The sequence below is a fragment of the Lissotriton vulgaris genome, chromosome 4_1 (genome assembly GCF_964263255.1).
Source record: "Lissotriton vulgaris chromosome 4_1, aLisVul1.2, whole genome shotgun sequence".
In the NCBI taxonomy this organism is placed as follows: domain Eukaryota; kingdom Metazoa; phylum Chordata; class Amphibia; order Caudata; family Salamandridae; genus Lissotriton; species Lissotriton vulgaris.
This window is the reverse complement of record NC_141691.1, coordinates 1,250,127,645-1,250,151,239: the sequence shown is the minus strand read 5'-3', so window position 1 is coordinate 1,250,151,239 and position 23,595 is coordinate 1,250,127,645. Positions and strand designations below refer to the sequence as shown.

The 23,595-nt window shown below is 50.3% G+C and overlaps 1 protein-coding gene across 2 annotated transcripts in view; it reads right to left on the bottom strand.

Moving 5' to 3' along the window:
• Window positions 1-23,595, bottom strand: part of CD226 (CD226 molecule) — a 395,540-nt gene that overhangs the window by 147,475 nt on the left and 224,470 nt on the right. For both annotated transcript variants that reach the window (XM_086965452.1, XM_086965451.1), the window contains exon 4: window positions 16,165-16,270. In XM_086965452.1, the coding sequence (XP_086821578.1) occupies window positions 16,165-16,270 (106 nt within the window). The remainder of the gene's footprint in view (window positions 1-16,164; window positions 16,271-23,595) is intronic.

The following is a 23,595-nucleotide window of genomic DNA, read 5'->3' as shown; positions in this document are numbered from 1 at the left end:
AAGGGAGCACAGATGTTTTTTCTTACTATTGCAAGTATGAGGGGCCTTAGAGAAATACTACGGGGCATATTCTCATGAACGTGTGGTAACCATCGTAAAAGTAACAACCCAATTTCCAACATAGCAGTCTATCGCGGGAAAATTACATTGTGTTAACGAAGCACTCTCAAATTTCTCAGCACCATGCAGTATACTCCAGATAATGCGCCAACTGACCGCGTTAAAATCAATGCCACGCCGCAAAAATGCAAAAACAAACACAAAAAAAGCTGCGATGATGCCAATCGAGATACACAAATCAGCGAAAAACAGCTACAGGCCTTCAATTCCCACGCGTCAGGAGGGAAACATCACCATAAAACTATAAAGAAAATCTGACCAACAAATGCCAAACAACAGAGAAGCACAATGGATGTTGCCGAAGCAAGTACAGAGGAGAACCAGAATCCCACAAGCCCCCCGAAGGACCTGCCTGGGACCTCGGGTCAGGGAAGGCCAAGGAGAAGAAGAGTAGGAAGAAGTGCTTCAGTCCACAGGAAAACAGGAACCTGATAGCGGAAATGGTCGAACACCATCAACAACTGTTCGTCACCTCCACTGTGTCATTGGCAAGAAAAAATGGACTATGGCAGTCCATCGTGGACATGGTGAATGCAGTCAAAAGGCTGAAGAGGATAATGGAAGAGGTCAAGAGGCGCTGCAATGTCGTCAAGCGCAAAACGAAGCTGACGCTTGCCAACAATCGAAAGGCAGCAATGTAGACTGGAGGTGGGATTGCTGCTCCACAGTAGGAGCTGGACGATATGGAGGAAATGGTGTCTACAGTCGTCCGTGGAGAGACCGTGGCTGTAGTCGGGGGACCGGACACTGCTCAACATGACTGGACACAACAGCACCAGGGTGAGTAACGACCAGGGACTGGGGGGACGGGGAGAGATGGGCACAATGTCACACATGCACAATTGAGCTAAGCACATCTAAGGACAAACCATGCCCCAGCCCCAAACTCCCACCAAGAGACCAATGTACCCAAGTATGCAACATCTCAGCACTGTATTAGCACAGAAGTCAAAGGCACATTGCAGGAAAGGGATAAGGAGCATCAAACTCAGAGCAGCAAGGGCCATGCCCCCAAAACGGAGCACACACACATTACATGTAGAGCACATCAACACTGACAACAATGCACAAACCGCAACACGTCCACAACAGAACACAGGACACAAGTGCTGCCGACTGTGTGTAGACACTGGCCAATCACAAGTGGCATTGCAGGGAAATGTGAGTTGATAATTTACAAGTACAAACAGACACACGTCTGTTGTCAAAATGTCCACTGTCCCCCATCAAAAAGACAGCTCCTCCCAAACAGCCACGATGTACCCAGTCATGCAGTCTGTATGTAAACATGTACAAAGCGACAACATACATGTGAAAACATTGTTAAACTGCATCTCCCCTTCACATTGCAGAGGGACAATCAATACCTGCTGCAGAGCAACCCGAACCTCTCTTCTCTGATGATGAAGAGGACCACCACAGCTTCGACTCCAACGCACTCCAAGAGTTCATTGACAGCCTCCGCAACCCAGCACCAGAAGCAGGGCAGCCCAGCTGCAATGAGGACACCCCACCCCTTGCACATACCACACAGCAGGCAGCACCCACCACCAAGTCTGCCTCCCAGGACCCCCACAAAGAACACATGGTCTTCCAATGCCGTGTGTTGGGGTGCCAGGAGCAGCTGGCTGAACAGGTGCGGGTGGGCTATGACCACATGGCACACAAACTAGATGCCATATGTGGGTGTTGCAGTCCCTAACGGACACCAACAGTCCGCTCCATGCTCTCCAATGGACCATGGCTAACATCGGTGGAGCCCTGACTCAGAGAACCGAACAACTGTCTAGTCAGAGTGACTCTAGGGATGTCACACGGGAGTTGAGAAACATACAGCGGTTAATGGAGACCATGGAGAGGGCCAATGAGGAAAGAGCGGCTGCTACGGCTGCACACCAGCGAGTGGTAGCTGGGTTCCTAAATGACCTCAAAACCAACCTCATGGCATTACTGCCACAAGGCCTGGTGCTGATGCATGCTGCTGCTACCACCACATCCACATCTCCACCCCTGAAGTGTCAGTGCTACACAGTGCGGCAGACATTCCACCTCCGTCCCCTTAGGTGTCACTGCCACACAGTGCTGGAAAAAGGGCAGCACCACCCACACGTGAGGCACATGGAACCTAAGAGGACGAAGATGCAGATAAAACTGCCTTTGTGGTGAGAAGGACACAGTAGCATTCATCTCTGCCATATGGTCAGTTTCAGCTTGGTTCTGCCCTCTACATCATCACCTTCCACTGTCCCTCAATGCACTCTGCGACACTCAACTTGGACCTCGCAATGGACTGCCATATTCTGTTTGGTCGCCAATGACACAGCAATCAGACTGCGGACTGAACACTTCCTCGTCCTTTGGACTTGTCATTCCCTGAAGGACGCTATCTGGCCTTCCACAGGCCAACATCGTCATGTGGGGTTTGCATGGCCCTATATTGCTCCAGATGCAACACTCCACTGAATGTGCATTAAACATTCCGAATTACAGAGATATGTTGTGTCTATGGTCTTTCAAGTGTGGTATTATGGATGAATGTAGGGTCAGTGAATTCCTCTAACATCCATGCGGCTCATGTCGTCGGACTTGGGTCACAGGGTGACACATTGCCGAATGTTGTCCGGGTGGCGCATATGCAACAACAACGAAACACACATTTGCTACTTCCTTGTACAACCCTGTACGGAACAACGCTGTTAGAATTGGGGGTCTCTGGTTGGCACAGGTAAATACTTTTGACAAGCAGGGTCCCTCTCCTCTAGTCAAGACAAGGGGATTATCCTCCAAAACAATCCCTGCTCACCCTCTAGGTAAGTGTGGCGCGAGCAGACAAGGCTTATCTCAGAGGCATTAGGGGTTAAGCATTTGTGAACTCATACAGTAATCAAAGGACACACCACAATTGGACACCACACTAGGTTTACATCAAAAATAGTTAATCTTTATATAAAGGCTTAGCACAAGACCAAATAATGACAAAAATGCCCACAATACTGTTCAGCAATCAAGAGTTCCTTAAAAATGCGTAATTTCTAGTCCTGTGTGCTTCGCACCCTCTGTCGAACTCTCACGGGGATGGAAACAATGTCTAACAGAGTCAAACGGGCGCAGCAGACACTCCGGTCCGATGCGTACACCACTGTGGTGCGAGTCGTTCACAGTACCTTAGTTGTTGTGTCTGGCAGGGACGATGCGCTGTAAACAGGTGACCCAGAAGCATTGTCGGCCCTTTTACGGTGCGAGCCCTGGCTTGTGCAGTCGTCGGTGCGAGGCGTAGAGCGGGCGGGGCCGAATGGAGCGAGGCGGACGGTCCTGGATGCGAGACATTCACTTTACGATGCGGCGTCCGAGCCGAACTGCGGGAGCCACGGCTTCAGTCCTAGCTGCGCTGCGAGGCGGACGTACGGAGCGTACTCCCCTTTCCGGTGCGAGCGGCAGCTTCGAACTTTGGCGGTAGGGTGCAAGTCGTACGAACCAGGATGACTCGATGAGACAAAGCGGTCAGTACTTGGCGGCGCGGCCAGTCACGGTGCAATCTACGGATCGTAGGACGCGTTGGTTGAGGCGGACAGGCGGGGTACGATGCGTTGCTAGACACGGTTTGGTTGTACAAGGCGTCCACAGCTCCCAGCCTCAGCAAATGCTAAAAACAGCGTTTCCAGCAGCGGATTGCGAGGCGGATGGAGTCCACTGGTCCTGGGACTTCGTTCAGGGGGCAAGCTCACTCACAAGCCCTTGGAGAACTTTATGCACAAGTTGAAGCAAGGTCTTTGTAGTCTTTTCCTCCTCTCCTTCAGCAGCAAGGCAACAACTGCAGGTTAATCCCCCAGGTCAGGGACAGTACTCCTCCTTACAGCTTTCCCAGTTCCTTCTCCTCAGGCAGAGGTTGCTTCTGGTCAAGCAGGATCTAATTTCTTTGGAGCAGGGTCCCAATACTTATACCCCTAATCTTTTCCTCTGAGGTCAGGGGGCCTGTGCCTAGTCCAGTCCAGTTATTGAGCACTTTGTTAACATGACTCTGACTTTTCTATTCAGTGTGCAGGGCAGAGACATCAGACGCTCCCCAGGGGGTGGAGCTAGAATTGTTGTGGAAAGGCACAGTCCTATTCAGTACTCAGGTGTACACCGCCCACCCATCTGGAAGTAACTCTGTCTATTCACCACCAGGCTGCCCCAGCCTGTCTCCTGAAATTCCCCAGCCCTGTCACTCACAGAAAACAGACAGCAGATACACATCCTAGCCGAGGCGGGCTGAAAGGGTTAGGCAAGCAAATACCTACATTCTAAAAGTGGTATTTGCAAACACTGAAAAAAACTTTACTAAACAATGTTTTTATTATTCTGAGTTCAGGCATACTAAACTTAAATTTCTACCATGTTCCCTGAGTCTGTTATGGTCATAGAATGTAACAATTCTAACAGCCCATTCTGGCCTATTGAGAACAGGTAGCCTTGCAATAGTGAAAAACGAAAATGGCTATAATTCACTATTAGGACATGCCACACCTATAAGGGCTTGTCCTACCTTATGCATAGAATGCACCCTGCCCTTGGGCCTACCATAGGGGTGACTGATATGAAGTTAAGGGAAGGTTTAGGGATTGGCAAGTGGGTGCACTTGCCCAGTCAGCATGACAGTACCAGACTGCACGCATGCTCTGCAATTGCAGACCTTAGACACATTTTACAAGGCCGCTTCTGTGGGTGGCACAACCAGTGCTGCAAGCGCACTAGCAGCATTTCGAATTACAAGCACTGGGCACTCCTGGTGCGCTGTACTAGGGTCTGACAGTAAACAAAATAAGCCAATCATGGAATCCAATCAATATAGCAATTTACATAGGGAGCACTTGCACTGTGGCACTGATTGGCAGTGGCACAGTGCTCTGAGCAGCTAACACCAGAAAAACACATGAGGCAGAGTAACAAAAAGTGGAAGGGAGACCCAAGCCATGGTGCCAGGTCTAACACGTGTCCCCTTCAGCTGAAATGTGGGGAAAACCACCCTACCCCAGGGAGTTCTCATCCCTAAGGCGGAAAAATGTAGACAGACCGTCAGCATTGGCGTGATCTGTACCAGGGCGATGTTCCACCGTGAAATCCATACCCTGTAGGGAAATGGGCCACCTCAACAGCTTTGGATTCTCACCCCTCATCTGCATCAACCATCTGAGGGGCCTATGGTCTGTCTGGACCCGGAAGTGAGTGCCAAACAGGTAGGGCCACAACAAATGCCTCACGCTCAATTGCACTCCACTCTGCTCCCATGGAAGTAACCCCCTACTGATGAAGGCTACAGGTTGGTCAAAGCCCTCTTCAGTCATCTGTGAGAGAACAGCCCCTACACCATGCTCTGAAGCGTCTGTCTGCACAAGGAACTCTTTGGAGAAGTTGGGGCCAGGAGCACGGGTGCCGTGTATATGGCAGTTTTCAGGGTCTCAAACGCTTTCTGACAGGTGTCAGTTCAAATCACTTTCCTGGGCTGCTTCTTAGAAGTCAGTTCTGTCAAGGGTGCAACAATGTTGCCATACCCCTTGACAAACCTCCTGTAGTACCCGGTGAATCTTAAAAAGGCACAGTCACTCTGTCCGGGTTTTGGGGGGTTCCCAAGCCAGGATGGTTTCCATCTTGGGTTGTAGGGGCACCACCTGCCTGCTCCCAACATGGTGTCCCAAGTACACCACAGAACCCTGCCCGATCTGGCATTTGCTCGCCTTGATCATAAGGCCTGCCTTCCGCAGTGCCAACAACACTTCCCAGAGGTGGCGCAGATGTTCCTCCCAAGTGGCAATGAACACTGCGATGTCATCCAGGTAGGCGGCACTTAACTCATCCAGCCCAACCAACACCTGGTTGACCAACCTCTGAAAGGTGGCAGGGGCATTCTTCATCCCAAATGGCATAACCCGGAACTGGAAGTGCCCATCTGGTGTGGAGAATGCTGACCTCTCTTTTGCCCCATCAGTCAAGGCGATCTGCCAGTATACAGACGTCAAGTCAAACGTGCTGAGGTACGGGCTGCCCCTAACCGATCGATGCGCTCATCAGCTCTGGGGTTGGGATGCGCGTCAGCCTTTGTGACCAAATTGAGCCCTCGGAGAATCGGAGTTCGGGTGTGGTGCCTGGCGCTGCAGCCTTCAGGACCAAGACCACTGGGCTGGCCCAAGGACTGCTGGAAGACTCAATCACCCAAAGGGCAAGCATCTTTGAGACCTCCTCTTTGATGCAAGCCCTGACCCTGTTGGTTACCCTGTAAGCCTTGTGCATTATAGGTAAGCTGTCTCCTGTATCCACATCATGGACGAACCAATCTGTGATACTAGGAACCAGGGAGAACATATCAGAGAACTGTCCCAGCAGCTGGCGGCAGTCATTCTGTTGCTCAGGGGTCAGGGTGGGAGAGAGGTTAACTCCATCCACTGACCCATCTTGCTTTCTGGCGGCCAGGAGGTCAGGAAGAGGCTCAGTCTCCTCTTCTTTCCAGCATCTGTTGCCAAGAGCATGCCCACTTCGGACCTCTCCAAGTGGGGCTTAAGGCGGTTGACATGCAGGACCCGCAAGGGGTTCCTGGGAGACCGCAAGTCCACCAAATAAGTAACAGGACTGTTGCGCTCCACCACCTCAAATTGGCCGGTCAACTTATCCTGGAGAGCACAAGGCTCCACTGGGGCCAAGACCCACACCTTCTGACCAGGCTGAAGCTCTACCAGAATGGCATTCTGGTCGTACCACCGCTTCATGTCCTCCTGACTGGCTTCCAGATTGCCTCAGAAAGTGCGCTGAAATGCCTATTCTGATTCCTCAAGGCCAGCATGTAGCTATATACACTTCGAGGAGGTTTCCTGGGAGATTGCTCCTAGCCTTCTTTGACCAGACTTAGAGGTCCTCTCAATGGGTGACCATACCAGAGCTCAAAGGGGCTGAACCCTAGAGACTTCTGTGGTACCTCACGGTAAGCAAAGAGAAGGCACGGTATGAGGACGACCCACTTACGCCTCATGGGTTCTTTCAGACCCATTATCATACCTTTGAGGGTATGGTTGAATCTCTCAACAAACCCATTTCCTTGGGGGTGGTAAGGTGTGGTAAACTTGTAGGTTACACCACACTCTTGCCAAAGAGATTTCATATACTTGGATATGAAATTGGTACCCTGGTCAGACACCCCCTCTAGAGGGAATCCCACTCTGGAGAAAATTCCCAGCAGCGCACGTCCCTCCACAGGGGCCGTCACTGTCCTCAGAGGGATTGCTCTCGGGTATCGGGTGGCATGGTCCACCAGGACCAGGATAAACCTGTTGCCTATGGCTGTCGTTGGGCCAGTGGCCCCACAATGTAAATCCCCGCTCTCTGGAATGGGGTCCTGACCACAGGGAAGGGCTGGAGAGGAGCCTTCTGCTTCCTCCCTCTCTTTCCACTTGCCTGGCAAGTCTGGCAGGTCCTGCAGTGAACATCTGAGCTCCTGCGTATTTGAGGCCAATAAAAGTGGGTGACAAGCCTTTCAAAGGTCTTGTCCTGCCCCAAATGCCCTGCCAATGGCACATCGTGAGCAGCCCCAGTAGGAAGGCTCTGAAGCTCTGGGGTACCACCAGCACAAGTGCCAACTCAGGCTCAGCAACCTTAGGCTCTGAATACAGAAGGTCGTTCTCCCAGTAAATTAAATGTGTCCCAGACTGATCACCGTTGGCCTGGGCTGCAGCCTGCTGCCGCAGACCCTCGAGAGAAAGAATTCTTTCTGCCCTCTGCAGAATTCTTCCCTGGAGGGGCCTCCTTCCTGCTGCCAATGGGTCAGCTCAGGCAGGTCCCCCAGTTCAGCTATCTGTTCCCCTGTAGGTTCCAGGGCATCCCCCTCAAGGTCTGCTTCCTCCTGGACCATGGGAACTATAGGGGCCGGTTTCCTGCACCTCCTGCGTCTTCTCTCTAAGGCCGGTCCCTGGGCCTCTCCCTCAGGCTCCAGGACCTCTTGAGCACCCCTACTGACTGCCATTGACCGGGTGGTCACGCACGCCCAGTCAGGCAGACCCACGATCCTCAGGTGAGTACTCTTCTCCACCTTATCCCAAGGTGAGCTCTCCAAATCATTCCCCAACAAACAGTCTATAGGCATGGCAGTTCTCACAACTACTTGAAGCGTACCAGAGACCCACCCACACTCAAAGGGAAGCAAAGCCATTGGACACTGACTCTCAGTATTGTCAGCGTTCACAACTCGGCAGAATGCATGTGGGACAACATGCTCTTGAGACACCAGGTGACACTTAACAGCTGCCACACTGGCTCCTGTATCTCTAAGAGCCTCCACCTTTTTGCCATTGATGGTCACCCACTGCCCATATTTCTTAGTGTTTGAGGGCAGTTGATTTTCTTGGACCATATCACAGTCTCCTAATGAGACGAGGGACATCTCTGCGGGACCTCCCCCTCTTTGGACAACCCATTCCTCAACCAGGGCTACACTAGCCATCTGCCGGGGGGCTGCACTCGGGGGTACAGGTTTACCAAACTGGTGACACTTTGGATCATTAGCAAAATGACCCAGTTCACCACACCTGTAACACCTAGGGGGCCCTCTTTGAACAGGGAGACCTGTCGGGGCCCCGGTCGGGTTCAGGGTTAGCGGAGGCTGAGAACCTTTCCCTTGGTTCCCTTGGGGATTACTTTGGGGCCTTCTTTGAAACTCCCTCTGTTTTCCCTTGTCCCCCCTCTCTTCTGCTGGGGACCCTGCCCACCCGTGGCGGAGTCTCCCACTTGACCCTTGTGGACCCTGGTACTGACCCAGCGGTCCGCCTCCTCAGCAAGCTTCCTAGGGTTAGTCAGTTTGCTATCAATCAGGTGCTGGCGTAGCTCAGGAAAACAGTTACTAGACAAGTGCTACCATGCGATCAAATCAAATAGACCTTGAAAATCATTAACTTTGCTACCCTTCACTCAACCATCCAGTGCTTTGCAGAAAAAAGTTACATACTCGACATACGTACTATTAGGAATCTTTTCACAACCCCTGAACCTTTGTCTATACAACTCAGGAGTTAACCCATACCTGGTCATCAAAGCATCCTTCACTTGTGGGTAAGAATTATGAATCTCTGAGGGCAAATCTAGCAGTGTATCCCGCCCCTCACTCAGGAACTGCCCCCACAACCCTGCTCCCAAATCTCTCTCAGGGACCAAGTGGGAAGACATGGCTACCTCATAGGCCTTGAACCACTGCCCTATGTCATCATTAAAAATACATTCTTTAACCACCTCCTTTGGTATGTACACCCTTGATTCTACCTGCACTGGCGGTGTGCTGCCACCAGAGGGAGTAAGCTCCAAACTTTTAGCCTTTAGCTCCATCTCCCTCAACTTCATTTCATGCTCCATTTGGATTCTTCTCTCTTCCAGAGCCAGCTTTTTGCTTTCCAGCTCCAGTAGCCCATTCAATTTAAGCTTTGCCATCTCCATTTCATGTGCTCGGGTTTCCTTCCTGTCGGCCAACTCCTCTGGCCACAGGACTCTGCTGAAACCATTGATGCTTTTTGCCTGTTCAATTTCCACCACATTATCAGGTGCCCTTGACTCAATCCAGGCCCTCACGCTGTTTGTTTCTACATCCAGACTGGGAAACTCCGAACCTTTTGCAGAAGCCCTTCAGCTGTTGTACTGCTTTTCTTCTTCCCAATCTATGTCTTCAATGTCAGAAACTACAGAGGCTGGTTTCTCTACAAAGGCTGAACCAGGCATGACTTTAAAAAAATGGAGATCTCTTGGCAAACAAAACTCAAAAAGTAGGTGGCTGCGTTATCGTCTGAACTCACTAAGTAGTGTTCACCAATCACTGTAGATGAATCACGAATGCAAATTCAGAATCCTCACCGCTGACCACCAATGTTAGAATTGGGGGTCTCTGGTTGGCACAGGTAAATACTTGTGACAAGCAGGGACCCTCTCCTCTAGTCAGGACAAGAGGATTATCCTCCAAAACAACCCCTGCTCACCCTCTAGGTAGTGTGGCATGAGCAGACAAGGCTTTTTTCAGAGGCGTTAGGGGTTAAGCATTTGTGAACTCATACAGTAATCAAATGACACACCACAAATGGACACCACACTAGGTTTATATCAAAAATAGTTAATCCTTATATAAAGCCTTAGCACAAGACCAAATAACGACAAAAATGCCCACAATACTGTTTAGCAATCAAGAGTTCCTTAAACATGCGTAATTTCTAGTCCTGTGCGCTTCGCACCCTCTGTCCGACTCTCAAGGGGATGGAAACAATGTCTAACAGAGTCAAATGGGCGCAGCGGATGCTCCGGTCCGATGTGTACACCACTGTGGTGCGAGTCGTTCACAGTACCTTAGTTGTTGTGTCATGCACTGACGATGCGCTGTAAACAGAAGGTGACCCAGAAGCGCTGTTGGTCCTTTTACGGTGCGAGCCCCGGCTGGTCCAGTCGTCGGTGCGAGGCGCAGAGCGGCGGGGGGGGCCGCGTGGAGTGAGGCGGATGGTCCTGGATTTGAGACGTTCACGTTACGATGCGGTGCACGAGCCGTACTGCGGTAATCCAGGCTTTAGTTTTGGCTGCCGTGCGAGGCGGACGTACGGAGCGTACTCCTCTTTCCGATGCGAGCAGCAGCTTCGAACTTCGGCAGCAGAGTGCAAGTCGTTACCAACCAGGATGACTTGATGAGACAAAGCGGTCTGTACGCAGTGGGGTCGGCCAGTCGTGGGGAGATCTACGGATTGAGGCGGACAGGCGGGGTACGATGCGTTGCTGGACACGGTTTGCTTGTACGAGGCGTCCACAGCTCCCAGCCTCGGCAAATGCTAAAAAGAGCGTTTCCAGCAGCGGATTGCGAGGCGGATGAAGTCCACTGGTCCTGGGACTTCGTTCAGGGGGCAAGCTCACTCACAAGCCCATGGAGATCTTTATGCACAAGTTAAAGCAAAGTCTTTGTAGTCTTTTCCTTCTCTCCTTCAGCAGCAAGGCAAACACTGCAGGCCAATCCCCTAGGTCAGGGACAGTACTCCACCTTACAGCTTTCCCAGTTCCTTCCCCTCAGGCAGAGGTTTCTTCTTGTTAAGCAGGATCTAATTTCTTGGGAGAAGGGTCCCAATACTTATACCCCTAATCTTTTGTTCTCTGAGGCCAAGGGGCCTGTGCCTAGTCCAGTCCAGTTCTTGAGCACTTTGTTGACATGACTCTGACTTTTCTATTCAGTGTGTAGGGCAGAGACATCAGACGCTCCCCAGGGTGTGGAGCCAGCAGTGTGGTGGAAAGGCACAGTCCTATTCAGAACTCAGGTGTACTCCTCTCACCCATCTGGAAGTAAATCTCTCTATGCACCACCCGGGCTGCCCCAGTCTGTCTCCTGGAATTCCCCAGCCCTGTCACTCACAGAAACCAGACAGCAGATACACATCCTAGCAGAGGCGGGTTGAAAGGGTTAGGCAAGCAAATACCTACTTTCTAAAAGTGGTATTTGCAAACACAGAATATTAAAATAAAATTTACTAAAAGATGTTTTTTATTATTCTGAGTTCAGGCATACTAAACTTGAATTTCTACCAAGTTCCCTGAGTCTGTTAGGGTCATAGAATGTAACAATTCTAACAACCCATTCTGGCCTATGGAGAACAGGTAGCCTTGCAATAGTGAAAAACTAAAATGGCTGTAATTCACTATTAGGACATGCCACACACATCAGGGCTTGTCCTACCTTATACTTACAATGCACTCTGCCCTTGGGCTTACCATAGGGGTGACTGATATGAAGTTAAGGGAAGGTTTAGGGACTGGCACGTGGGCGCACTTGCCCAGTCAGCATGACAGTACCAGACTGCACGCAGCCTCTGCAATGACAGACCTTAGGCACATTTTACAAGGCCGCTTCTGTGGGTGGCACAACCAGTGCTGCAAGCCCACTAGCAGCATTTGGATTTACAAGCCCTACGCACTCCTGGTGCACTGTACTAGGGTCTGACAGTAAACCAAATAAGCCAATCATGGAATCTAATCAATATAGCAATTTACACAGGGAGCACTTGAACTGTGGCACTGATTGGCAGTGGCACAGTGCTCTGAGCAGCTAACACCAGCAAAACACATGAGGCACAGTAACAAAAAGTGGAAGGGAGACCCACGGCAAGGTGCCAAGTCTAACAAACAAAACACGTGGGGAACCTATTAAGATTCCACCAAGGTGTACAGCCATATGCTTCAATGAATCAAATTAATTAAATTCATCTCTTTTACTCCTATTGTTATCCAAATTTTCACTTGCATTTATTCCTTTTTTAGTTCCAATTTCTTCAATCCATTTTACTCATTACGGACTTGTTACAATGATGTTCACACAAACGCGGGAGCTCCGTGAAATTCTAAATGTCACAATTTATTAAAAGATAACCCAATGCATTTCGGGATCATAGTCCCTTCGTCAGGGGAATCTAAAATACAAAAAGGATTTAATTTTTCAAAATGCCAACAGTACAATTGCATTAATGTTCATCATCCTGGCAATTCATTTTCTCTAATTTTTTCTCATTTTTCTCTGAAAACTCGAAAATACCCAATAAATACAGCATTGAAACACATGTTATAAGGAACTATGTTTAAAGAAACTTCATCCAAAATGTTAATCAACAACCCTTCAGCCAGACCTGGTGTTTGTCAAGTATTTATATCTGAATCAGAGGGGTGAGTCAACTTTCCCTTCCCCTTCATTAATCATGTTGCTTACCGTGACATGTGCCATAATCCGTCCTTCTGTTTTGACAACAACCAGATTTTCGGGGTACCCATTTGCTTAATGAAGAGAATTCATATATTCAATTTTGTTACGAGCTCAAACACGCTAAACCCTTACGCTGGGGAAACTAAATCAGCTCTTCAACACCTGTTCCCGGTTTTTAACCCTCCCTCAAGCGGCTAGTTACGTGTATCTCTACTGAAGCTGCAAGAAAAACGTAGACTACAGAGTCAGTCACCTCCCTCCCCATATTCAAATGAGACAAACTACGTGTCCCAGAATGGATTGTACTCTGTCCCTCACCAAGCGTTACTTGCTTAATATCCAAAATATCCATGTATTCAGCTGTTGTAATCTCTATTATGAATTGCTGCATAACCAACATGGGAAAAAATCACACATTTAGTTCTCAATTGTCCAAATGATATTTCTGACAACATTAACATCCTAGGTTCCCAGTTGCATATTCATTCTGAGCCAGTTCAAAAACAGCTGGTAGCATTCTTTATATCCATCAGAAACACGGACTCTTTTAGCCCATAGTTTTTCTTCAACTTGTCTTGTCGTTCATGATTACTGTGTTCGTCAGGGGTGCAATCTCAATGAGTGGAGGCAGTTTTATTGAACGTAAAAAGTTGTGGTGAGATGCACACCCGCTTAATCCGGTTCTTCCATATTTAAACAGATTCACAATTTAATAAGCATGCAAGCTTGTCCGCACTCCGCCCCAATGCGCAGCAATAGAAACAAAACACGAGGGGAATCTATTAAGATTCCACTAAGGTGCACAACCATATGCTTCAATGAATCAAATTAATCAAATTCATCTCTTTTACTCCTATTTTTATCCAACTTTTCACTTGCATTTAATCCTTTTTTAGTTCCAATTTTTTCCAATCCATTTTACTCATTACGGATTTGTTACGTTGAATTGCTGCATAACCAACATAGGCAAAAATCACACATTTAGTTAGTTTAGTCATTTAGACTTTTTAAGTCTAACAAACACCCAGAGCCCTGGGGTCATCATTCAAACCCTACGCTGGACTGACAAACGTCAGGTCAGCCCCCTACGCTTAAACACACAGGGGGGGACGACAACTCTACATGTACCAGGACTTCCCTGTAGTGATCTGCTGACCACAGGTCTAGTTGTCAGCATGCCACAGCCACTCCCTCAGGGCTGGTTTACACCCACACCACCCCCATCCAGCACAGGACATGTGACCCTGCCAATAAAAAGGGCCGGGCGCACGTGCTCGACGCCATTTCCAACCTCTCTTGGAGTTTCCCTGTGTGGTGTGCATGTAGGCATGGGGGCCCAGGGGCCTGCGACATCAAATTCCGCCGGTCCAGAGGTGAGAGGATGATGTCTGCACCACAATACCCAATCATAGAGTTTCCATTACTTGCGGGGCACAGACTTGGTGGCACCGGATACACTGAAACCGGCACAGGCACACCGCCACGGGACGGTGACTTTCTGTGCACTGAGGAATGTGATGATGCCCCGTCCTGGCGGTCCAGACTGCTCAGGTTTTATGTGTCCTGCTGGACAGTAGTGTAGGCCTGAGCCATCGGACAGCGGGGGCCGACCGCGACGTGGAGTGGCCTCATGGGTCACAGAGTTAGTGACACCTCAAGGGCTGAGCGGGTGTGCAGCCTGCGATGATGCCATGTGCACTGGTATTTCCTGTGCCATGGCAAAATCAAGACCCAGCATCAAAAGTGAGACCTGGTGGCCTGTGGAGCGGGGCTGCATGATGTGGAGGGTGCCATGTCCGCGGGCCCCTTGCTTGGGGCTTGCAGCGGCGGCCCTCTTTTATGCACTCCTGTGGGTGCGCAGGTGCGGGCATGCACCACTAGGCGGCGGGAGGGCTGGTGTGCAACTGCCTGGGTGCGTTTGGGCGGGCATGCACTGCTGGGCAGCAGGAGGGGCTGAGGATGTGCTTCTCCCCATGATTTTTGTTTTGCAGGCTGTGACCCACAGATTGTCTCGAGGGGAGCAGCCATGTGTCTTCATTTCTGTTCTGTGTTTCTTTGAAAATTTTTCATTTGTTGATTCGAAGGTGAATGTGTGATGCTCATTTTTGTGACAACACATGCATGTCACCAGATGTGATTGTGCGACATCAGGCTGATTATTTGGTACATGATTCCGTGTAGTTGATGTGGCATGTCTTTGGCTGGGGGGAGGCCTGGGGAGAGGGGTCCTGGGGGTGGTGGCGGTGGGTGTTGTGGCCCTCTTGGGTGTCCGGCCTGCATGATCAGTGGCTCTGTGGTATCTGTTGCCCTTCAGGTGTGGCTCTGGCCTTGGCTCCCTTTTGTGGTGCAGGCTGTGCTCTGACTTTACACCAGGTCAGAGCAGTTGTTAGTTTCCTGCTGCTTACACGCCTTATTGCATGTTTTGTGGTCGTATCGCAGATCTGGCTGGTCGTTGAGAATGTTGCGGAGTGGTGTTGTTGCAGCTTTTGGCACAGGAACACCTACTCTGCATCTCATTAGTGATAGTTGCGTGGGTCATCTGCGGCGATGTTTTTTGTGGCTGCTATCGCAGATAAACTGGTGCTATGGGCTGTTAGCACCAGCTTGTGAATGGGGTGATACATTTGTTGTGATAAAGTGCCGTTAACTCTGCGATAGCTCCTTGAGAATATGCCCCTCTTATTCATAATGAATGAGCAAGCTTCACCCACACTTCCTTTAGGTATACACAAAGGCAGTTTTAGCAGTATTGTGGCTCCCTTGTTTATCCAGTAACATTTACCTTAAACCCCTTCACATTGAGGTTGAGGCCACCATGATAGTATTACCCTATCAGGATGGGACAGTCAGACTATAGAAGCATGACACAAAAGTGTGGCTGAGGCTTTCTCGTCCATTGCAAATTATAGTGTTCCTCTAAGGCCCCTGCCTTTCTTCTCAAAAAGACAATGTATCCCTTACAATACAACAATATTTGTGCAGTTTCTATTAATTAATTACTGACACATTTCTCAATCAGGAACATTCCACGTGGTTGATAATCTGCATGAATAAATGTTACCATGTGAATAATCCTGAAAAACTACTGCTAACAATGTAATTCTTTTTAAATCCCTCACATTAGGAAATGTACTCCAAACATATGAACAATAAACAGCTTTTTCCTTAACACCACTTTTTACCGACCCGTACATAAACAGATACTGCTTATATCATGACAAGCAATACTCAGCAAAAAACAATAGGAACAAAAGAATGAAGAACACTGAAAATTTGGAATAAGTGTTTAAGCAACACTTCAACTGAACAAATACGCCACTTACTTTTGCAGACAAGTGACGATGAGGCTGACGAGAACTATGATCACAACTACAGTAAGTACAGTTGCACCTCCAATAACGAAAAGAAGGCTGCTAAAATGATTGGTTCCTAAAAAAAAGAAGATAACATAATTAGTTTGTACACAAATATTTACATTTTTGAGACATGTATAATGGTATGACAGATGTGGATCAGTATGCAAAAGTATAATAAATTACAGGTGGTATTGGTAACATGCGAGATGTTAAGTAAGACTAAAGAGAATACGGTATTCCTATTGCTTATAGGATGCAATTGGACTAGTAAGACAATTAATTAAGCATATACAGAACATTGTGGACGTCATTTTAAAATCATCCCTCTCAGGGCCTGTTGGACCTAGATTACCCAAGCCTACGTATGGTAGCTTGGCACAGTAGTGGTCTACAGCTAACTCAAGGCGTTGGCTAAGTACTTACAAGTCTCACCCACAGTAACACAGTGATGAACCACTAAAATAAAGACACAACACCTCTGTTTGGAAAAATACCGTTACCTTTTATAAAAATAATATGCTTTTCTGTTATGCTTTTTAGTCAGGGATAAAAGACAATCAAATTACACCTTTTACATGAAATTCAAATCACACTTCAATATTTTTCCTGTTCAGAATTTGAGAATCAAAGGTACATTTAAGGTTTAGAGTTATTCAGGACACAATACACTTCACTAGAACTTTACAGAAAGGAAAATGCAGCCTGACAGTGCAATATATGTTTAAAGACTCATTAGCAGGTACATTACCCCACAGCTCTTAAGCACTGCTCAACTCACAGAATGACCTGGTTGTAGTTCTTCACTGCATAACCCACCAGTTATGTAACTAAAAGGGAAGATACAATAATATTAGCACGGCTCCCCTCTAGCTGATTTACAGACACACCTATCTGGTAGAGGATCTACTCCCTCCGCTACAAAAACTCTGTAAGGGCTTTTACCCAGGAACCCTGTGGTTCCCTGCACAGCTTCCACCTCTCTTTTCTGAGCCAGTTATTGGATAAGTTTTATTCTATATTAGCCAGTTCACTAGCTCGCTTTTCCTCGAATTAGGCTTTCCTGCTGTTCAGTTAATTGTTGGGGTCATAGCCCCACTGTCTTGCTTCTTCGGCACTCAACACTGCCGCCTCCCGCTCCCCCACTACCCAGCTTACTTGTGGGGCTTGTTGAACTTATTTGATCCAGGCGCGCTCCCACTGTGCAGCGCTGGGCCGAAGGGACCGGGTTGGTAATTAGCGCGTTGCACTGACTCCGGTGACTGGGGCGTGAAGGGGGCTGTGTGCGCTTCCTTTCGTCAGATGCGCTTCCGCTTTCCAACGCTGGGCGGTGGGGAGCCTCGCTGCCGATCGGTGCATTCACTCCTCGCTTCACTGGTGTGAGGCTGTCCCGTCTTCCGCCGGTTCTCCTCAGCTTCTTCTGAGAAGCGTCAACACCTCACCGGGCATGCGCGATGCTCTCCTGCACTCCGCCTCCCAAGTCGCGCTGCTCCTCGGCGCCTGCGCGAACCTCGCCTCTCGGGGTAGACGCTGTTCTCCTGGGCCTGCTCGAACCTAGGCCCCTCCTGCCTCACAAAAGCGTTTAGTCGCCGGTCATGCGCGGAAGCGCCTACCTCTTCGTTTGACGCGGCCGGTGCCCCCGGGGTCCCGACGCCGATCAGAGCAGCGCCGCTGCTTCTCCTCAGGCACTTCTCACTCCGGCTTCACAGGAAGGATGTGCACACACGGCGCCCTCGCTCTTCAGGGCGCTAAGGTGCCACAGACGCCCACCTTCACTACAGCTGCTCCACAACACCGGTGAGCACAGCGCTGGGTATGGACAGTCAGGAATACCCCCAATTAAGGGTGTTCTGAGTGGTTTTACTGGGGCTCTGAGATAGAAGGGTCTTCTTCCTCCAGTAGCTCGATTTCTTTGTCAGTAGTTGTTGTCTTGAGAGAGGGATCGGTCAAAGGCTGAAGGGGGAACAATCCTCTGAAGTAACTGTCAGCCTCAGTGACAAACTAGCTGCTCTCAGTGTGTCCACCTCCTCTCACCACTGCCTCACTCCTCTACTCTGGGGTCAGCACAAAATGGCTGCTGGTCACTGGCCTTATATAGGGTGGCCTGAGACCTGCAGAAGTCTCTAGTCAATTCCAGAAAGTTCCCTAATGTTATCCTATGGACCTGTCCTCCAGTTGTGTCCGTTATGGCAGTTGGTGGACACCATTTTAGGTCTCTGGAGATCCCTAGATTTTCAAGGGGGTGACTAGGCCTCACAAGTGATGAGGGAAAAATGGCGTCATCGCCAAGGAACACCTAGCCCCCTGACAGCATTAAAAACTCCTGATGGACACATGTAAAAATAAAAATAGAAACTCTGGGAGGCTAAGGGGGACAAAAATAAATCACGGTGGTTAGAGTCTTCCCAGAAGCAGACAGGTCTAACACGCGTCCCCCCCAGCTGAAAGTGGGGAGAACTACCCAACCCCTTGGGAGTCCTCATTACTAAGGCGGAAATACCTGGATAGACCGTCTGCGTTGGCATGGTCCGCCCCAGGTCGGTGTTCCACCCTAAAGTCCATTCCCTGTAGGGAGATGGACCACCTTAGCAACTTGGGATTCTCCCCCTTCATTTGCATCAGCCAACGAAGGGGGCGATGGTCAGTCTGAACTAGGAAGTGCGAACCAAACAGGTATGGTCGCAGCTTCTTCAGAGCCCAAACCACCGCAAAGGCTTCTCTCTCAATTGTACTCCACCTCCTTTCCCTGGGGAGTAGTCTCCTGGACAGAAAGACCACGGGTTGATCCAAGCCCTCATCATTTAGCTGCGATAACACTGCCCCAATGCCATGTTCTGACGCATCTGTTTGGACAATGAATTCTCTAGCAAAATCAGGGGCCTTGAGAATGGGAGCGGAACACAATGCTTGTTTCAAGGTCATGAAGGCTCGCTGGCAAGCCTCCGTCCAGACTACCCGTCGGGGTTGCTTCTTGGAAGTAAGCTCAGTGAGGGGGGCCACGATAGTGCCATACCCCTTCACGAAGCGACGGTAGTATCCAGTGAGGCCCAGGAAGGCTCGGACCTCTGTTTGAGTCTTGGGGGGCTCCCAGGCGATGATAGCCTCAATCTTTGCCTGGAGGGGCTGCACCGTCCCTCTGCCCACCAAGTGACCTAGGTACACCACTGACCCCTGTCCGATCTGACACTTGCTGGCCTTGATTGTCAATCCAGCCTGTTGCAGGGCATGAAGAACAGCTTGCAAGTGCTGCAAATGGTCCTCCCAGCTGCTACTGAAGACAGCAATGTCGTCCAGGTATGCAGCAGAAAAAGCTTCCATTCTAGAAAGGACCCTGTTCACCAGCCGCTGAAAAGTGGCAGGGGCATTCTTGAGCCCAAAGGGCATCACACGAAATTGGTAGTGTCCCTCAGGTGTAGAGAAGGCTGACCTTTCCTTCGCCTCCTTGGTAAGGGAAATCTGCCAGTACCCTGATTTAGGTCAAAGGTACTTAAGTATTGAGCAGCTCCCAGTCGGTCAATCAGCTCATCCGCCTGTGGGATAGGATGTGCATCAGTTTTGGTCACTGAGTTCAAGCCTCGGTAGTCCACACAGAATCTCAATTCAGGCGTGGTGCCTGGTGGGGCAGCCTTTGGTACCAAAACCACCGGGCTAGACCAAGGGCTTCCAGAAGGTTCAATCACTCCCAGCTCCAGCATCTTGGCGACTTCACTCTTGATGCTGGCCTTCACCTTGTCCGACAGCCGGTAGATTTTAGACTTCACAGGTGGGCTGTCTCCTGTGTCCACGTCATGGGTACACAGGTGGGTCCTACCTGGGACAAGGGAGAACAGAGAAGAAAATTGCTCCAGGATCTGGCGGCAATCACTCTTCTGTTCAGGAGTTAGGGATGGCGAGAGAATTACTCCCTCCACCGACCCATCCTTTTCTTGGGACGAGAGAAGATCAGGGAGAGGTTCGCTTTCTTCTTCCTCTGCTCCATCGGTTACCATCATCAAGACAACCGCGGGCCTCTCATGATGTGGCTTGAGGCGATTGGCATGCAGCACCCTGTGGGGCTGCCTCGGGGCCCTAAGATCCACCAAGTAGGTAGACTTCCCCTTCTTCTCCAAAACCTCAAAGGGGCCTGTCCAACGGTCCTGGAGGGCATTTAGCTCTCCAGGTTCCATCACCCACACCTTCTGTCCAGGCTCCAGTTCCACTGGGTGAGCGTTGTGGTCATACCACTCTTTCATTACTGCTTGGCTGGCCTCCAAGTTGTCTGAAGCTTGCTTCCACAACTTAGCCATTTGGCTCCGGAAGGCCAGCATGTAGCTCACCACGTCCTGGGGAAGCTTTCTGGGAGTCCGTTCCCATCCGTCTTTCACCAGGCTGAGAGGTCCCCGTACAGGGTGCCCGTACAAAAGTTCAAAGGGGCTGAAGCCCACTCCCTTTTGTGGCACTTCCCTGTAAGAAAACAAGAGACAGGGTAGGAGGATGTCCCATTTCCTCCGCAGGCTCTCAGGTAGACTCCGTATCATACCTTTCAAGGTTTTGTTAAACCTTTCCACAAGACCATTGGTTTGTGGGTGATAAGGAGTGGTAAACCGATAGGTAACTCCGCACTCCTTCCACATAGCCCGCATGTATGCTGAAAGGAAGTTAGTCCCCCTGTCAGACACAACCTCCTTGGGGAAACCCACTCGGGTAAAGATCCCCATCAGGGCCCTGGCCACCACAGGTGCAGTGATGGTCCTCAGAGGTATTGCCTCTGGGTACCGTGTGGCATGATCCACCAAAACCAGTATGAACCGGTGACCAGCTGAAGTTGGTGGATCCAATGGCCCTACAATGTCGATGCCCACCCTCTCAAAGGGGGTGCTAACGACAGGTAGTGGTTCCAGGGGAGCTTTAAGCTTCACTCCTGTTTTCCCACTAGCTTGGCAGGACACACACGTCCGACAACATGTATCAGACGCCACTTTCATTCGAGGCCAGTAGAAGTGGGGGACAAGCCGGGCAAAGGTCTTGTCCTGTCCGAGATGTCATGCCAATGGTATTTCATGAGCCAATTCCAGTAGAAAGGCTCTAAAGCATTGAGGGACCACCAAGGCTCTGGCTGAACCGTGGCCAGGTGCCTTGGGCTCACTGTAGAGGAGGCCATCCTCCCAGTAAATCCGGTAGCTCCCTTCAATGTTTCCCGCTGCATGGGCGTTGGCCTGTTGCCGCAGCCCCTCGAGAGTAGGACACTCTTTCTGAGCTTTGCAGAACTCTTCCCGGGAAGGACCTCTCTCCACAAGCCATTCAGTAGGGATGGGTAGGTTCTCCAGGGAAGCAACATTCTCCCCTGTGGACTCCAGATCCACCTCCGCAGGTGGTCCAGCTGTCTCACGAGGTGGAGATGTCGAGGCAGGGTCCTCCGGCCTCTTGTCCTTCTCCTCTCTGGCAGCCGGCTGGGCCATTGTTCCAGGCTCCAGCGTAAGCAAACTTCCCCTTCGGGCAGTCGCTGACCTTGTGCTGACACAAGTCCAGTCAGGGGGTCCCAGCATCGCAGAGTGAGTCTGGTACTCCACCCTCCTCCAAGCATTGTGCTCCATATCATTCCCTAACAGGCAGTCAACAGGCCCGGCAGGGCTTACGGCAACTCGAAGTGGACCTGCAACCCCTCCCCACTCAAAGGGAACCTCAGCCACAGGGTAGTGGCCCAATCTGCCGTCAGCCATTACGGCGGGATGGAGTACATCTGGGATGACCTGCTCTGGAGACACCAGCTGACTCCTTACCATAGTCATGCTGGCTCCTGTGTCTCTCAGAGCCTCCCCTCTACGGCCATTGATGGTGACCCACTGCTCATACTTAATAGTATTAGAGGGCAGCTGGGTCTTGGGAACCATCTCCTTATCTCCCAGGGACACTAAGGTGACACCCGCCCGCTCCCCCCCATTTAACCAAAGGCATCTCCTCCCCGAGCACTACACTAGTGATTCCCGGGGTTTTTCCTCCAGTGGGAGGGGGTGGTCTTTTTGGGCATCTCACATCTCCTTTATAGTGTCCCACACCACCACACTCAAAACAATGAACAACCCTTGGCTGCTGGCTTTGGCCAGGGGTAGGGTTGCGAGGGGGGTTACTCTTGGGGATGAATCCTCTGCCCCTTCCTTGCGAAGTATTTTGTGGCCCTTTTGAGAACTCCCTCTTAGTTTCCCCTCCCTCTTTCTTCTGGGGGGCGCCCTGTCCTTGCTTCTGGGAATTCCCTCCAGTCCCCTTAGTCGACACCCGGGTACTAACCCAGATGTCCGCCTCCTCAGCAAGCTTCCTGGGGCTGGTCAGCTTGCTGTCCACCAGATGCTGTCTTAGTTCGGGAAGACACTTCTCGAGTAGGTGTTCCTTGAGTATGAGGTCATATAGTCCCTCATAGTCTCCTACTTCGCTGCCTCTTACCCAACCCTCCAGGGCCTTCCTGGAGTAGTCCAAGAAATCTACCCAGTTTTGTGTGCCCAGCTTGTAGCTGCCCCGGAACTTTTGCCTATATTTCTCAGGGGTCAACCCAAACTTCTTGAGCAGCGCTGATTTCATAGCCGGGTAGTAGGTCTGTTCACTCTGATCAAGGGCCAACAAAGTATCCCTGCCAGTGGGGGGCATGTATTTGTATAACCCACCTCCCCAGTGGACTTCCAGAATCCCATGGGCCCTCAGCGAGACCTCGTAAGCGGCTAGCCATTTAGCAATGTCATCACTGGGTACATAACAAGCCATAATATCTTTTGGTAGGTACGGTCTAGGTTCCCTGGCGTTGGTCTGGTTATCGCTGCCACCATTCTCTGGTTTGGGGGTACGTAAATTCAGGGCTTGCAAATCCATCTCTTTGATGGTCCGCTCATGCTCCAACCTCTTTTCCTCCCTCACCATGTCCATCCTGGCTAGTTCTATTCTCATCCTCCTCTCCTCCCTCCTGTCTTCTAACTCGGCGTCGGTCAGGCCCCTCTCTGACACACTACTGCCCACTCTAGAAGGTGTTCTAGGACCTGTTACAAGGTTCTCCCCTCCCGCCTGGTACAGTGTTGCGGTCTCCAGGACAGTGTCCTTGTCACTCTCCTCAGGATCTACCTCCTCCCCGGAATGAGCCTCTACCCATGCCCGGATACTGGTCAGCAGCTCAACTTTTCTGGCGCCTTTCTTGAAAAACACCCCCTGCTGCTGACACCATTCCTTCAATTGGGTCACAGTATAATTGTCTAGCTCTTCCACATTTACCTCCATTCTTATTTGAAGTATAAAATGCTACACAGGAGAAATCCACAGAGTGACCTGAGGTCAACCTCCACCCACCGCCAGAAGTCAATTTAGAAAAATCAAAAATGTAAATTAGGAGGGCCGCAGGGAGAAAACTCCAGGTGAGGTCTCGTGGTTGGCACTGCGTTACTG